At 44.6% G+C, this 18,075-nt stretch overlaps 1 protein-coding gene across 4 annotated transcripts in view; it reads right to left on the bottom strand.

Annotated features, from left to right (window-relative positions):
- Positions 1-16,995, bottom strand: part of LOC125717498 (protein tweety homolog 2-like) — a 23,775-nt gene extending 6,780 nt beyond the window's left edge. The window contains exons 1-6 of one of the 4 annotated variants that reach the window (XM_048990501.1): positions 16,804-16,995; positions 16,011-16,491; positions 10,410-10,585; positions 4,887-4,998; positions 1,662-1,882; positions 1,075-1,170 (exon numbers count right to left, since the gene is read on the bottom strand). In XM_048990501.1, coding sequence (XP_048846458.1) covers positions 1,075-1,170; positions 1,662-1,882; positions 4,887-4,998; positions 10,410-10,585; positions 16,011-16,136 — 731 coding nt within the window. In that variant the 5' untranslated portion in view covers positions 16,137-16,491; positions 16,804-16,995. Of the gene's footprint in view, positions 1-1,074; positions 1,171-1,661; positions 1,883-4,886; positions 4,999-10,409; positions 10,586-14,881; positions 15,392-16,010 lie in introns of those variants that run through there. The other 3 variants (XM_048990500.1, XM_048990499.1, XM_048990503.1) reach the window with 3 other exon arrangements.
- Positions 16,996-18,075: the final 1,080 nt, after the last annotated feature.

Consider the following 18,075-nt stretch of genomic DNA (forward strand, 5'->3'; position numbering starts at 1 on the left):
CATAAGGACACTGCAGTGGGAGGGAGGGGAGCAAAGATGGAAATATGCTGCAACGCTGAGTAGAGGTCTGGCCCCTTTCAGAGCTCCTTGTCCAGTTGTGGCCAACCTCCCTCCCCCAGCTCTGCTCCATTTCCTCCCTTTCTCACTCTCTCGGGATGCATTTTAAGACATCCCGCTCCAGCCGGTTCACCATCGGCAGATGGTGGCATCAGCGCCAGCAGAGAGCAGTTCAGCTCCAGCTGGTCTAATGGGCGTCCTGGTCGCATCTGCTGGCATCGCAGGCAACGCGAACGGTTGAGCTGAAAATGGATAATCGAAAGGAAGGGCAGGATTGGTTGTGGGGGCGGCAACGGCCCCCTGATGGATGCTTACTGGCAGTCGCATCGTTCTCTGCGATGACCCATTCCACACGCAGACTAAAAAGTATCAAGGGATTGAAAAAACCCGAGCCACTTAATATTTCGTTAGCGGTGCGCACGCACGGACACTTCTGAGGGTGATCGATACGCATTACGGGCATCATTAAGGTCGGAGCCGAACAGAGAGACGGGGTCTCCAAGGACATGCCTGCTTCGAGGCCACGAGTGTCTCCTGATTACACATCCATGCGTGGGAAGGGGCTTACGGGTGTCGCCTTGGCAACGGCTCAATTAAAAAAAAAAAAAGATCATTTACACTCGCAACGGGATAGCAGCTGTGTGGCTGTAAAGGATCCACTTCCAGTGAACATCCTGCTGGAAAGAAAAGTCTAGCGTGGAAAGTTTGAAAATATATCTTTGGGGGCACTGAGTGGCCATATGCAAAACACGCTGTGGGAGCCAAACAGAAAGTGACTCATTCCTTCATTTACAAAAAAGAAACAGCAGCCAATGAAGGTAATCTTTGGAGAAATTAACAGTGGGTAAAATCAGTAAAATCACTCTGCCCGACTGAGGGATTTGATCCGGTGACTGACCGACTGCAGATACAGCATCCCGACCCAGTGAGTCACGCACTGCTTTTTTAGACGGACAAATGAGAGGAGACGGAGCATGTGAACGCAGGCGATCCTACGCGTTATTCTGAGCAACTCACGTGGTGAGCAGCCAGCGAGACTGTTTGGCCAGGCCCAGGAAGACTGCCAGGCAGATGACCAGGTAGAAAACAAGCACCAACAAGTAAGCGAGCCACCTAGTGGAGGGAGGACAAACAGTAACGTCATGTACACTTTACATTATTCTACATTATGTTTGTCATGCCCTGTGATTAACTGGCATCCAGTCCAAGATGATGCCAAGATTGACACCAGGCTCATGCATGTGGTATATTGTGCACCATCTCCTTTCCCAGCCGTGACCCTTTCCTAGCCCCAGATGGGTGAATAATTAAGAAAGACAAAGACAAATCAATCCTGCTAAATATTTCATGGCATGCCCCCCAGCTGAACAGGACATCCTCTTCCTGGACACTTGAGGGCTGAGTGTGGGAAATGTTTTGCAGCAGTCTTGATGCGGTGGATGCAGCTGGACTGATATGAGGCAGTCAGACCAGAACATCCGGGCTATTCACCAGTCTAACGGTGCATCATATTAATGACAAACTTTCCAACCAATGCAAATGCTTATAACATTTCCAGCCGACTTTGCATTTTGTTTCAAGGCCATTTATTGGTGGAACTTCACCTGCGATACTCCCAGTACAAGGTGTGCTCGGCGATCATGGACAGGTCCAGCTTGGCCTGACCCAGGTCCGGGAGTCCCCTTAGCTGCACGACGACGCTGTCGGCTGTCTGCTGCATGAAGCGCAGCGTCCGTACATAGTCCTCGCGCACGGCGAAGATCTCGTCCAAGCGGCCCAGGTGCTGCTTCAGCCCGCCTTCTATGCTACCAATTGTGCCAGACACCTGTGTGATGAGGGGGCGTGGTCAGTGTGGTGGAGCATCTCACCAAGGAAGCAGACGGGTTTCAGTGAGTGCAGGATAGAGACAGACCACCAAATGGCGCAGGTTTCCTGAGACACGGTACAGGCTTGATCTCAAACCCAAGTCTTCATTTCATGCAAGGCGTTCCCGTGTCTCTCGTCAACTCACAAAGAGTTAAAGTACAACAGTGCTAATGCATGCGCATCCAATTTTTTTTTTAAACTATATTTATTTGAGGTGCGGCTTTCAGAAAATTGGTTCTAGCCGCTCGTGCTTCTCATTCTCCATGCGAGAGATTTTAATCTGCCAAAAATCAGGATTTTACATTACTGTGAACTCAGCTGGCAAACTCACCAGCAATCACATAACAACATATATGATGTAGGTTTCTCTAAAGCTTTTACTGAAGTCTCTGGATGAGCAGCCATGCACCTGATACCACAGCGGTCACGCACAAAAAGAGGGGACAATTCTCGCCTCTGGGCCTGGTGCGAACGTCGTGAGCAAGGGCGTCACTACAAATGAGAGCGTATGAGCGGACGGATAGTCTCATATGACTTTGGGGATATTTATTGAAGACATTCGAGTGAACTGTGAGGTGAACTGCGGACCTCTGGGCTGCTTCTCCACGCGTGGCATCCGAATGGCAGCTGACAATCAAGGGAATGCAAATACACAGAAGGTGAAGCTAGCAGCAGCCATTGCGTGAGGGCTACGCCATTTCACCGGCTTAGATGAAGGGACTTGCTGGCGGAAAGTGGTGGTGGGGGTTAGGAGATGAGAGACCTGCAGCGGGCGGAAGAGAGCAAGGAAACGCTGGGAGTGATAACTGGAGGCGGACGCGCGTCCTGCGAGTGCCGAGTAGTGTTTACAGTAGTGAGCAAAAGGGACACGCCATGCAAAGATCACGCCGGATCAGAGGCTTAGTGGATGCTGCAGCCTATTCATGTGGCCGACAAAAACAACGAGGCACTTCTGACATCACAGAATTTAAATCGAAGCTGAGGAACGGAGCTGATGAGTTACTCCGGAGAAACGGCTTCCGCTTAACTCGATCAGTCACGAACACCCTGGGATTTGCTCAGGAGGATATTGGTGGATGGTATTCATACCCCCCCCCCCAGCAGATTTCACACCTGCCATTCACATTACATCCCCTCAGTCCTGATCCTCTGGCTGCAATCAGTTGTTAGGACCCTAATAAAGGGGGTGTAAATTAGTGATTATCGATCGTGAACAGCGGCCTACTCATTCGTAGCGGGTGTCCATTGATTTCAGTGGAGGCTTCCTGCACAAGTGGATTACAATAACAGGACTCAATCCAAACACCTGGCCTGGTTTCAGAGCCAGAAAAGCAGTCAGTCCAAATGAAAACTCCCCCCAACACCCCAAACATTAATCTCTTATTTCCCCCACATCCAGATGTGACTGCTGGTTATCATGGCAACATTGCCGTTATTATCGTAAATATATCATTTCCGCAGCACTCGGATGTCTGTCCCCTTTCAGAAGCAGTCTTCTCCCACAACACCGCATAACTCTAAAAGCCCAGTTACCAGTCTATTTTTGAATAAAATAAGCTGCTTTTAACGAGGCAATTCGATTTTCTGTGCATGCTCAGAATGCGTGGAAGATAAGTAATGTTTCTTTTTTTTCCTTTTCTTTCAGAACAAAGAAAACTTTTGGAGTGCGGGTCTAGACTGATAAAATAGCTGGATGGTCTGGCTTTTTGGGGAAGCAAATGGCAAAGAATTAATTATTAAATCTTTGTATTAGAGAGACTCTGTACTGTGGGATGCACTGTCCTGTCAATCAAACATAACCCCATGGGAGCCAGCAAAGGGAAACACACTATGCATGCGCAGGAGTGCTTCATGCAGCGCAGGCATAGTGCATTTCCTTACAAGTGTCTTCTCACTTCCTGCGTATACTTCAACATTAAACACACGCACAATCTAGATGTAAGGACCCATTGTTCTCCATCTGCTCAGCCTTCAGGCATGCTAGGGCTTCTGCTAGTGAGTAGATAACCCAAATACTGGCTTTTTGCCGCCTTCCATTAATTAGAAGTTTTAAGCTAAAGTAGATTTTAATCAGTGCTTTGTGTACCATGCTTGCGGAACAGCCTATGTCTAGAACCTTCAGTGCACCGACCTACTACACCTACCAGTTGATCACCTTTCTCCGGCCTTGAATTTCAGTCAGTGAAGAGGTGGGGGGTGGGGGGGACAGGAGTCTGGGAGAATAATGCATGTCTTACGAGACCTCAAACAAGAGTCTGGGCCAAGCATACTTGGGGTTTATTTAGAGTCGATGCAGTTTTATTCTTGGAATATTCAAAACTAAAATCTGAGTGTGGTGTGACAGTTCAGTACCCCCCCCCACTAACACAGAGAGATGAGGCAGCCAAAAAGCCAGAGCCCAGGGTCATTCAACCACCATGACAAAAACAGGCAGGTCGTCCTATGCAGAGAAATGTTTTCTAGACACAATGAGGTCCGAAGATAAATGAGGTTGTTGGAGTCTGGGGGGTGGGGGGGATGTCACAAACAAATAAGAGTCATTGTACCTCAGAGTGAACTAGGACAATGTTCTAGACTGTATGATGCTAGAGCAAAAAATGTAACCATGGGAACGACATGGGGAAGTTGTACCATACTCCAAAATAAATCTATAACCTCTATCTGTACTGTGAGGATCTGGTAATTTAAATCTCCATCTAGAAAAGGAATAAGGTGTTCATAAGATACTGGGAGGACATCTATGATGGAAAGTCGCAGAGACAACAATGTGATTTTCATTAACAAGGGCAATGTAGGCGCTAGGTGTGAATTGTCATCTACAGTCGCTCAGTATGGTGCTGAAATAGAATCGCTGACCACAACACAGAGAGCCTCCATTAACACAGGGACTTCATCATCTTCACATCATCACTGGAAATATGAATATCATTGGCCGACGGAGGCGAAAATGTGCCAACCCTCACCAATCGGTCGATGCCATCCAACGTGTGATTGGCTTGGTAGAGAGAATGGGTCAGCTGGTACACCCCATCGTTGGCTTCACTGTTTCCATAGAAACCCACGCCTACAGCACAACTGTAAAGAAAAAGCATTTTTCTGTTTTACTAGAACCCATATTCAACACCACATCAGGCTAGCAGGATCTTTTAGTGAAGGAAATTTTAAAATTAATAAAAGGTTCACTTAAACAACACCTTGGAAGCAGTGGTTCTCAAACTGGCCCATGGAGACCCCCAGACACTACATTTTGTTGCTGGGTGGGAGCAAAAATGTGGATCATCTGGGGGTCCTTGGGACTGGGATGGGAATCACTGTACTAAAGGGTCAGTGAACTCATGTCATACGTCAACAGAGTGTAATGCACAGATTGTCAAAAGACTCCTTTGAGACACTCAATCATTCCATATATACTCTATGGATAAAAGTATTGGGACATACCTCTTCATTGAATTCTGGTCGTCCATTCAGACCCATTGCCACGGGTGTATAAAATCAAGCTGTCAGGTTTACAAACATTTACGAAAGAGTGGGTCGTTCTGAAGAGCTCAGTGAATTCAAGCATGATACTGTCATAGGACGCCACCTTTGCAATATCAGTTCCTACCTGCTTGATATTCCACAAGCAACTGTAAGTAGTAGTATTGCAAAATGGAAGCATTTAGGAGTGATAGAAACTCGGCTACAAAGTGGCAGATGATGTAAAGTAACAGAGTGGGGTCGCTTAGGGCTGAGGCACATAGTGTGTAAAAAAAAGGCACCAACACTCTTGACTGAATAACTGCAGAGTTCCAAACTTCCACTGGCATTAACACCAGCACAAAGACTGTGTGCAGGGAGCTTCGTGGAATGAGTTTCCATGACTGAGCAGCTGCATGTAAGCCTCACATCACCAAGCACAATGCCAAGTGTTAGTCGGAGCGATGTAAAGCATGCGGCCCCTGGGCTCTGGAGCAGCGGAAACGTGTTCTGTGGAATGAGGAATGGCACTTCTCTGTCTGGCAGTCCAACATCAGTGCCTGATCTCACAAATGCTCTTCTGGATGTATGAGCAAAAATTCTCACAGACACACTCCAACATCTTATGGAAAGCTTTCCTAGAAGACTGGTAGCAGTTATAGCTGTAAAGGGGGGACCAACTCCATATTGATGCCCACGGATTTAGAATGGAATGTCATGAAAGTTCCTGTAGGTGTCCTGGCCAGATCTCCCAATACTTTTGTACACATAGTGCATTTCTTCTGATCTGCCACCAACCTGATTTGATTAGTTATATAGTCATTTAACAAATCACATTTTTTTATTACCTGAATCCAATTTGCTTTAATCGCTAAAACAAGCATACAGAATGACAGGAACTCTCCATAGGGTCTGAGAACTCCCACTACAATAATTTGGTGCTGCAAAAATTAACTCTAATGTTAACAAGTAGCTTGGAAAGGGCATTTCCACGTGATGTAATTCTTCCTTTTCTGCTTTTTGGTTCGGCATGATCGGCGCCGGGCAGAAACGCAGAACACCACCGGGCTCATTCCAGTGACATTCATCATAATCTCTAGCAGAACCACTACCCTAAGATGACCTCAGTCCATCTAAGTCCATCACTGTTACCTAAAAAATCTGCTGGAGGCCAAAATGCATGTTATTGGGACATAACATTGATAATTACGGATGCGGGGCGTGTGTATTAGTGAAGCTGGACCCTTTATCTTCGTCTAGTACTCCCTCCTATGCCTGAAGAATTTGATGAATAATAAACCATTATCAATCCCAAATGCTTAGCGGAAAGTCATCCCATCACTGTGCCCCATCTCCAGGGTATCCCATTGTTAATGAATCAGACAGCCCCTCCCCCCCTGTCAGGCATGAAAGATAAATCAGGTCATACATTAACAGGTCAGGGGTCAAATCGTTGCATGACCTCCCCCTCCTCTCAGAGAAAAACCCCCTCCTTCACAATTCCAGACTAGCTCACAACCCAGACAGGAACAGGAAGAATGATAAGGACAAGAGCATTGTGCCAACTGAAAGGTTTCCTTACAAATCTTCTGAAATCCCAAACATGTTTGAATGGATTCATTCATGCCCAGTTTTTCTTAAAAAACTGAAATGTTCTCTTGATGGAAATCATCTGCAGTGAGTCACAAGCTCAAAAATGCTCCCTTTCAATCCCACAATACTGCTCGCAAGTCCTACATTTAGGTTTTAGCTTCCCTTTACTTAAATCGTTAACACACAAAGTTTAAGTCCATAGTCAGATGATGGCATCTTATTCCAAGGTAAGATTCACAAGTAGATCACAGGACCATAACTGGCCACCTGTTGGCTAAACGGGGAAGTGAAAAGTTGTGGACGTCCATCTGGGACATGGAAGTATTGATTAGTAAATCGCTCTAATGGGCCTGAAAGGACACATCTGCAGCCGAGACCCCCCACCATACCAGGACCCTAACCGGGCCAGTTATCTCACAAAGAGCCCTGCAGCAGGCAACCCGGTGATCCGATCAGATTTGATACATCTGCTGCCTACACACTCGTGAATGCCCTCTTTGCAGGTGTTTGGGGTGAGTTCTGGGATTAAAGCCAGGCGGCACACAAGGAAAATGTCAAAACGCGGCACACAGAGATGGTGCAGTCGATGCACATTCGACCCTGGATGTGTGAGGCCACAACACTGCCCACTGAGGTGCTAAAACATTTTTGATATAGTGTAAATTAAACAAATTAACAGTGCACTAGATTCGAACGATTCTACAATATTACCGGTAACTGTTGAAAATAGTAAGCAACTGTGTGTTGGTGTCGACCAGTTATCGCCCGTGTTGGGGAAGTAGGGTTATTCTACACCAGGGTCGTGCGAATTACTGAAAATAAGTAATTAGTTACAGTTACTTCCTTTAAAAGTAATTCATCCATTCATTTTCCAAACCGCTTATCCTACTGGGTAGCGGGGGGTCCGGAGCCTATCCCAGAAGCAATGGGCACGAGGCAGGGAACAACCCAGGATGGGGGGCCAGCCCATCGCAGGGCACACTCACACACCAGTCACTCTCACATGCACACCTATGGGCAATTTAGCAACCCCAATTAGAAAAGTAATTCAATTATTGCATATAAAAGTAGTTACTAGGGAAAGTAACTTTTGCATTTCTTCTGTTCTCTAATCAATGTACACATGCCCAGACAGCACATATACGTGGCCACGACATTGGTTTAAGATTAGAAGGTCAAATGATCATGTCCCATTTACATGCAGGGTAAACAGGACAAATCTACCGTATACTGTGTGCATATGCAAGTCTGTGTATATTACATAATACAGTATATATACACGAGAGAGAGAGAGAGAGACAGAGTGTATAAACCTATTGTGGGTTATATAACCTAATCGGGAAAAATAACAGTAGATGAACGTTGCACAGTGATCTCATTAACATTGTGCTGCTGCTGAGATACGGGGCACAGACATGGGGGGGGGGGGGGGATGTCGGATCAATATTCAGCAGTGGTGTCTCTGTGACAGAGATGCTTTGCCGATGGATTTCCAAGCTTCGCGGAGACACTGTGCCAAGGCATGTGTGCTGTCAGGGTAATTATATTATTTCAGTGTTATTATTTTAGTGTTGCTACTGTGACAGTACAAGACAACACAGCTGGGGAGGATGTTGTATAATCAATATTATTGTTAATCCTGATTTTTTTCTTTTTAAATAACACATTTTTTGATGTCATCAAAGGGCATAATTGAACATAATTAACTTGCTGTGCAAATAATTAACAAATAACCCAGCTATAGAGGACAGTAAACATAAAAATGACAACATACACATTTAACTGAAAATGCCTTTCCAGCACGACATGCAACACCCTATCTGCAAAGTGAAGGTTATTATGGAAGCTCAGCCCAACAGCTCTTGTATTGAGATGGCCACTTGACAGCTTGATCCTTGTTATGCATTATCTGCCCTACCTGTAGGTTTCTTCGGACAAAAATGTCTGCCAGCTGAATGAATTATTCATTAAATGAATTATTCTGCAACAGCAAAACACACAGCGGTAACTATAGCAATGAAATACCCTGTGTCTTCTCCACTCATATTCAGTGAGCGTTGAACCAAGTCCTCGTGTGTGATTGGTGCCCACTGCTTACGACTGAAGCAGATCTGATCCAAAGCGGCTGCAGATGCAAGACGAAGGTTGCCATTGCTGGGATGTCCTGATAATTTGGGGTTAGGCTGTGCATCTGTGATGTTAATGACAGACTAATGCAACATTCGAGTCGTACACCCAATCAGGGTTGTGATGACGCATTAAATGGTGAGCTGGCTTTATTCTATAGGCCTGGAAATAACAAAAAACTCCCATATTTCAACTGAAATGCTTCACTGCCAGTCTAACAGTAAGCAGGATCCACCATTATTCAAGAAAGCATGTCGTGCTGATTATAAGGGGCCCCTCATTTGTTATGAAAAATCCTACCTGGGTGGGTTTGTCAGAGGTGTTGGGGGGGGGGGGGGAGCACCCCTCGTGCAGAAAGGCAGCTGATTCAACAGTATAACTGCTGTGTGTGTTTTAACAAGATCATCGTGGGGACTCTCTCCACTATGGCTCTTTGCTTGGAAAGATGTAACCCTGGTTTAACAATTCCGGCAACAAAACACTGTAAACAGAGAAATCAGCCAACTTACGGCCGCAGAACTGAAGATGTTTTCAACCATTTACTAGGCCAGAGCAAATCTGCCAATCTTACTAATCCTGTACACAAGCCAACGCTCGGCCATCATACGCGAAACGTGGCCAAACGCTCAGCCTTGAATATCTCAAGCTGGCTAATCTGCTTTAGTTCTCCCAGCCACTTGCTGTGTCCATTTTCTCCAAAGTTCCCGAAGGTCGGTTTCGGTAAAAGATTTTGGGCTGGTGGCACATGGGCTTCATAATTGCAGGGTCAAAGAACTTGTCAGTTAGAGAAGTGCTTGCTACCTCATCAATAACTCGTATTGCTAAAATGTGTCGGCGTGCGTGTGTGTGTGAGTGCGAGAGAGAGAGCCTCTCCGTGCGCTGAAGCTCTTGACCACATGGTGCACAAGGCTGCATGAAGCAAGAAAAATGGAGGAGAGGAACCATCTGGAAGGAGCTCTGGAACATTTTGGAAGGAGGAAAGGAGAAGTCGTGAGCAGAAAAATGAGAAAAAAAATAGTTTTCCTCAGTGGAAAAGTCATTTACCCATCAACTCTCATTCAACAGGTATCTGCCAATACATTTCTCATAAATTGTAATTCAATGTGCTGGAAATGTACTTATTTTTGAACTATATTTATTTTGTCCTGTCCAGTATTATGATGGAATAAAGCAACACCAGCAGAAATGGACGTAGAGAGCCTATTTGCTGGACGTCCAATCACAAGTGGGCTATACATTCATTTTTTGAAAAACATTTTAAACATGTTTCATGCTAGGAGACCGAGTGGACACTATGGCCCCGCGCTCACCAGATGGCGAGCCCAGCCAGCACGGAGACCCAGCTGACGCATCGGGAGCTGGGCCTCTTACTCTCCTCGTCATCCTCGTCCTTCCGGCAGCAGCACACGCAGGTAAGGTAGGCAGCGAGGAGCAGCAGGTTGAATCCCAGGCCGATGGCGGCCATGCAGGTCAGGACGATTAGTGACTGGGGGGGTGGGGGGAGAGAAAGTCAGAAGTAATAGGAGTCTAGTAGTGGTGACAAGGGGGGGGGTTCGTTCATTAACATACATTACTGAAGATTTAAATGCGTTTCTGGAGGCCTGTCAAACACTCCTTCACGTCTACATAAGAACATTAGTACGGCAGCCCAGATCCATACAGTCATCACCAGTTTTTTTGGTTCTTGGACAAAAAAAAAAAAAGCACGTGATGTGGTGTCATTGAACTGACACCCACTGCCTGTGTTTCTCGCTGAGAAGATGCCATGACACTCAATCTGAATACCAGCTGTGCAATTTCAGGTTCTGAGTAAAACAATACGGGCACTGTTTTAGCTAACCCCCCACCCCCCATAATCACCACTGCAGTTTCTGCTATAAAATGCAACGATCTAATTATAAAAAGAAACTGCCGAAGTTGTCTCTGTGTGTACCAGAGTCAGGGTAGTGCTTTTACAAAGATGCCCAGCAACCCCGAAGTTCACACTGTTGCCAGGGGAAGCTTGATTGACGTGGTAGAGGCCAATTATCACCTTACAGCTGGGGGTGGAGTAGAGGGGGGGGCAGGGGAGTATTGACCAAAGTGGTGCAAAATTAATCGTGGAAGTACTCTCTAGATTTGTTGGCCAAGATTGAAGCACGGTCGAGAGACAGACAGTAGCTTCCCAAGGAAGATGCATGGTGGTGGTATGGATGTGTGTTCCTGGGGGCAGGACAGAGTGTGTGTGTGTGTGTGTGTGTATATGTGTGTGTGGGGGGGGGTCATTAAAAAAAATTACTGACAGAAAGAGGAAAAACAAAAGGCAGTAGATGGGAAAAAACAACAGAAGGGGATGTTTGAACATGTTTCAATACAAGATACCAAGTTACGGTTTGGCTTTGAAGCAGATGCGTTCCTTAACAAACAATAATTTGAATCGACCACCGCCTAGGGACATACAATCCGAACTGACCCTGGGTCCAGCAAACCAGCTCAGTTTCTCATCATTCTCAACAGAAACACTTCTATCTTTGATCTAACTGCACCGCTCGAAAACAACATCGATCTGCCATGCAGCCGGTTTCTCCACAGTGCCAGACTGCAGCCCAGGCAGAGTTTAGGGCAAAGCAGCAGGATTAGATCAAGCTCTGACTCCCCTCCACAGGAGAAGCTCCCCACTGACATTGGCTATATGGCCTTTGCCCTTCCTGTTTGATTCACGTCTGATGTTGATTCAGCTTGTTTGTATCCCACCAAGCCCAGGTGAGGCTGGTGCCTCTTTAGCCATTGGCTCACTTCCTTCCCCTCACTGGGCTGAGGCGTCAGTCAAATTCCCACCCACCATGAAGTGTTTGTGAATTGTTTGCACTCCTTTGTTATTGATCTGTTGGGGGGGGGGGGGGGGAGGGCGGTCAGGCCAGGTGAATCCTGTCAGTCTTACAGCTCATGCTGTGAGCACAGACATGACAGACTTCCTGGGAAAAAAATCCAAATGCATCCTCGGGAAAAGAATGTATTTGCTGACCAGTTGTCAGGAAGTCATAACTCCTAGGAAGCCAAAAAAGTGCAACCTGGCATGTTTGCAAGGTTTACATTCTACTGCAACATCTGAACTACAAATAATGCAACTTCAGTACCATAAAAAAGACAGCAAATGCTATATCAAAGCTTCAGCGTGTTCCGTTTCACAGAAAAAACACTTACAAGCCCACTGACAAATGAAGAGCAAATTTATAAAACTCACTCAGTCCACATAAATTTTACGAAAGTCCTTCATTGTATTACATGAGGACTGGGTGAGTTTTGGTTCCAAATACTGTAATTCATCCTGACTGTGGGTCATTGGCGGTCTCATCTAACAAACAAGAAAAACAAAAGAGTTTTGGAACTTCGCTCTTTCAAATCTCTCCGGGATCTAACGAATGTGAATTACGTATATTCGTGTCTTTGATGATTTCTGAGTCCCACTGTTCCACATCTTCAAGACGTCATTTGGCAAGCAGGCTGTTTGAAGCAACTGTGAGATCATAGATATGGTCAAGGAGGGGTGTGACCAAAAAAAAAATCCAGAAAAGGGAACAAGGGAGGAGAGGGGGAGGACAAATTCTCATGGAATCTCACCTCCAAGGTTATTGCTCTGTATCTACAGTATGTCAGTTTTCCAAGTCTTTGAGAGACATATGGGGCTTTTCCGCTGCCACCAAGAACCAAGCCGTACTCATGTTGACATGGCCCGGCATGCTGACAGGGTCTAAAGCGTCACTAAACCAAACAGGTTGCATCATCACCATTCGACTGCTTGAAATGCACAAGATGCTGGTGATCAGCAACATGCAAGGATTATCTGAAGGACAAATTGGCATTTGCTATATATTAGTAGTAGTATCACACATCCTGATCCATTGATGCATTCCCGATAACTCAAATCCTGGAAATTTCCAACCTCCTACTTGACAGAGTACTATAGAATGACTGAACTGAATGGATTTGTGATGCAAATCTACAAATGCTAATGCTAAGTCTGCCAGCGTTCGATGCTAATATGCCGATTCTCAGACGTAGTAGTGAAAAGTTGCACATAGAAAATCATGACGTACACCGTGTGAACTGTAAGTAGGGGTCTCTTGTTTAAACGTCACTGTTGCTCTCCAAACACGGTAACACCTTTACTGAGCCAACCCATCTGCAGTGGAAAATCTAAGCCAGCTGGAACCATGCTGTAACTAATGTGTCTTCATCGTACAAGTCAGGCATGACCTAGTTCCTGAATCCCAATGGAAAAGTTTCCAATATTGAGGAATAAACTCCTGAATGACAAGCACAAATCAAGCATCCTCTCCAAAACATCTGCTTCTTGGGCTTCAGGTTTGCCTGGAATTAAATTTGAAAAACTGCATCAAATTATGGTCAACAGAGACTCCTCCAAAGTCATAAAAGGTATTACAGGCTTATTGAGGGCGTTCAGTACAAATATCCAGCCTGCATAGACAACCTTCTGTAGATGTAAATGGCTTCTTTCATCATACTGTACTGTACAGGTGGGAAAAAAAAATGTACTTTGATTAATCATGACCCTGGTTTTGACAATTCACTATTGATTCGCAAAATCCCAAGATCGATCTAATTAATTTATGCCTTTTCCCCGTAACTTTGAAAATATTTTTGCTGCATTTTTCTTGCATCGGTCCTCTTGTCACATAGGTGGGGCTACTTTCTCTCTCACCTATAGGAGAGTTGCAACAGTATTGCACAATTGGCTCGTGCCGCCATCTTGGTGCATTGTCAGTCATGGTAATGGAGTACTCAGAGCACGTGAATGCAAGTGAGTCAAGTCAAGTCGGGCTTTATTTTTACATTACTCATTTTCATTACACTGCTTACGGTGACACGACATGCGTAAATGCAAATTAAATAAAACGAAATAAGTCAGTACATTGCAAGTGCAAGAGCTGTTATGTAGTAGGGTAGGCAGCATTTCTGACAACATGGGACCCAGAAAAGTTGAGAATCATTAAGTGACGAGAACGTGACAGGACAAGTAACTAAGCCCTGACCAACAGGAAAGACGGAAATGGTAAGATCAGCCTACCAAACTGGCCATAGGAGCTAATAAAACCTTCACTGAAGCTTGAGAGACACCCTGCAGTGTGCTGGAAGAGGTATCAACAGTCTAGGGGCTCATTCATCATGACACTCTTCCCAGGATGAGCTTCCAAGAACCTGCTGGGTCCCATCCCAGCTCCCACCAGTTAACGAAACAGGCTTTACATTTGGCATCATAAACTGGTGCTTTCAAATCCCTCTCCAAAGTCTGGATCGACCCATCCCTCCCATTGCACTTCACACTGATAGATGCACTGCTTTCCAATTCTTCCAGTCCTTCATCTAAACAGCCTCAATCAATTTCAATTATTCACCGACCCAACTGAAAAGTCAACTCAATAATATTCAACAGAAATGACCATCAATACTTAAGAGTGATACAAATCAGTGTTCTTTTTCTTTCCACAATACAATGCATTGCTTATCAAACAAAAAATTAGTGAGTATCCCACAGCTAACTGCATCAGGTTTATTTTAAGTAACATATGCATTTGACAGCAATTACTGCCTCCCATGTGTCAGGTCACAGGAAAACGCTGATCTACACAGGATTTTCAATCTGAAACAACCATTAAACTCCAGCGCAGACCAATGGGAGCCCAGGGCGCACACACACGTATCAGCGTGCCACCAGACATAAGCATGTAAGCCCCAGCATTACTGTGTCATTAGTGCCAGGTTACCCTACTAACACACCTACCAACAATCTCAGGCACTGCTCATTTTCCAGTCTTCCTTTACCCGTGAGCCAAGTTTGAAACCTCTGTGCCTGATCAGAATCGGTAATTACTGAACTACCTGGGAGAACTTGGGTTTGGAATCGAAAACCATATTTGAAGAGCCTTGCGATAGTTTTCATTCAGAAAGCTTTATGGTCGCGGACCCCCCGCATCCTAGCAGATAGTCTATAGTTTTTCCAGAAATCGGTTTATACTAGGGCAGACAAAAATCTCTCATCGGCTCCTTCGGGTAGCCTACATGCGAGCACTTCGCATTAGCGACTCTGGCGAGCGTTCCACTGTGGTGGGCCCGAATTAAAGAAAAAGGATTACCAAGGCTCTCGAAGCATTTACTCTAAGTGCATTAAACTCGTGTCTCAATTGCTCCTGCTTAAATGTTTTTGGGGTCATTAATGCCCGCCTCGTATTTCATTCGTTTACAATTTCATTCGTGTTTTCCACACGGTAAAGCAGAATGACTTTAATTAAACATCACTGCCACCATTAGCCTTTCTAAATTAGGGATGGGACAGGTTAACAGGTATAATTTAGCATGATTATAATCTATCCAATTCAACACGCACGCTAATTCTTCGAGGGTGGGCGGTCAGTGGGGTCAAAATAGTGTTAATAGATGTCAATAAATATATGGAATAAATTAAAACATTCCTGATTCCAGTAAACAGGCAGACACTGCTTGAATATTATAATTTTTAAAAGAACCGCGCTGTTCTCGGGAAAAGGTACAACACTCGGTCCTGAAAGACAGCGGAAAGATGTAAGCAATCTCCCAGAGTTTAAACAACGACAAAAGGTCATAAATCGGTGGGAAGGAAGGGATTACTAGGCGTTATTTTTCTGAGGATGGGTCAACAAACATGCAGACAACGAAAGAATGTTCAGAAACGCGTCCGACTTTCTTTTGCCACGATTATAAATTAGCATATGAACAAAACACTGCACGGAATAGAATGAGCTGATCTACTTTCATTCATTGGAATACTTCTCTATTTGTTTTTTTTTCTTCGCAATTTCCCCACTCATTTACCAGGAATGACTGGCACCTCGCAGCCAATATATAGTCAGGTTCAACTCTCCACCCTCACTCACCTGCTGATAGTCCTCATCCTGCGGTCTGAAGCTGCTGTCAACAGACTGGAAACTCAGGTTAAGATGTGGGAAATTGTGAAGCCAATATATCCACCACGGTGCGATATAATTCAGTCGCGTAGACATGCCTTTCAGTTCGTTCACCCGTCCGTGCGCAACGTACTTTTGATTAAAGATTTAATTAAATAGATGCAGATGTCCTCAACAAAGTCCTGCCCGCGAGGAAACACAAAAAGCAATGCATGCGCCTACAGCAGATACTGGTTAATTACTGGAAAAGGCAGACATTTTACGAAATAAAAAAAAAAAACAAATGCACGTCTTTAAAGTGTCCCAAACTTGTATACGGTATCCGGCGGGCTCCTTTTAAATCTGCAGATCTCCTGTCGTCTGTCAAATTCCGTCCGTTTAATGTACTCGCAAAGGAGACCTTTTTGTTGCTCGGGAGCGCGCAGAAATTGAGGCCACGGGACAAGGAAACCTGCGAGGACGCGCAGAGAAGGGAACCTAATAAGAAAGACAGTTTATGCAATCTCCCATCATATTTGGGAGCACTACGGGACACTGCATTTTATCCAAACTATCCCATTCATCTTCCAGCCGCTTATTCTGGTCAGGGTCGAGTGTCATAAAAAAAACCGACCATTTATAAGAAGTTGCTTAACTATTATAGTCTAGAGGCGTACTAACTAGCACATCAAAACCGTAATCCGCACCATTAAACCCAATGTGAAAGGATTTACGAATAAATTGTTTGTTCGTAAATCCTACAAATAATAAAGCAAGGAAATACCTAATTTAAATATATTCCACCAAATTCGCCGAGAAGTAAACTATCACACAAAGCTATCGAAGTTTCACCTCCCCACAGGACGTCGAGAGAATGTTTTCACCGAACACATGGAAGAGAAGTTGAAGAGACAAACACACGTCTGCCATCTTGTGGACCCCAACGCAAATATCGCTGCAATGCAATGCTTAGTACTATTAGGCAAAGCAGAAGGGCAACCTATTAGATGAAATTATACACTGTAACAGAAAAGAAAACAAATACAAGGGCATTAAAACACGGATCATACTTAAACTAAACCTAGAAAGGAAATACGTAAAGCACAGCTAAAAACCGAGAGAACTATAAGCTCTAATGACATTGCGTTTTCCTTTTTCACCGTTATGTCCCAAAAGCCCATTTCCCTGGGAAAAGTTACGGCTTGATAAATTACTCCTGCGCTTTACATCTAATTCTAAATCGACGTGTCATTTGAGTGATGAACGACTTCCATTTCTAACACGTCCACCCGCCAGACACATTAGTAGGTCCTGAACTAAGTGTGACAAAAAAGGACAAAAAGGGACAAGAAAAAAATGCTGGCGCATTGTGTGGTTTTCCGTATTTCTGAGGGGGTTATGGTGTATTTGACATGGTACAGAATTTTCACCCTCCATTTTTGCTGGTCCTCTCTACTATTACGTCATTAGCTTTCAGTTGCATGCTTTCCAGGTACCCTAACATCCAGTTGCCAGCCTAGGAAATATAATATTTCTTACATTTTTATCAGTCTTTTAAAAAGTATTTTCACTTCATATCGTCCTTTGTAATATAAATGCTCCTAATTTTGCTAACAGGATTTTGAAAGTGAAAAGTATAAGGAATGTAAACTACAAAGCAGAAAGCTGTTTGATTAAGACTTCTTAGAGCATGCTGTGAGATCTTCAATGAGGTTGGAAACTACTGATATTGTTCTGAATGCTTTTAAAATGTGAAATGTAGAAGTTGCCGTACACTTGTTCTTGTCTAAAGCAGCCATGAAATTACATGGTTGCTTGTTGAGGCAGCATTGTTTATATCAGGAATGCCCAAGCAGAAAAAACACACCACATCTGGACTGTGAAAAGGTCGAAACTGGGACCTTCTCATCTAATGTGAAGACAAAGAACGACTAACGATGCTGCCTTGTCTAGTACGAACGAAAAATGAATTGCCACTTTTCCATCTATTGAAGAAGGGGAAGGAGATAACATCTCCTTCTTTCAAATAAAAGACTGACAGCTTTCAATACTGGCA

Source organism: Brienomyrus brachyistius, chromosome 22 (genome assembly GCF_023856365.1).
Source record: "Brienomyrus brachyistius isolate T26 chromosome 22, BBRACH_0.4, whole genome shotgun sequence".
NCBI lineage: Eukaryota > Metazoa > Chordata > Actinopteri > Osteoglossiformes > Mormyridae > Brienomyrus > Brienomyrus brachyistius.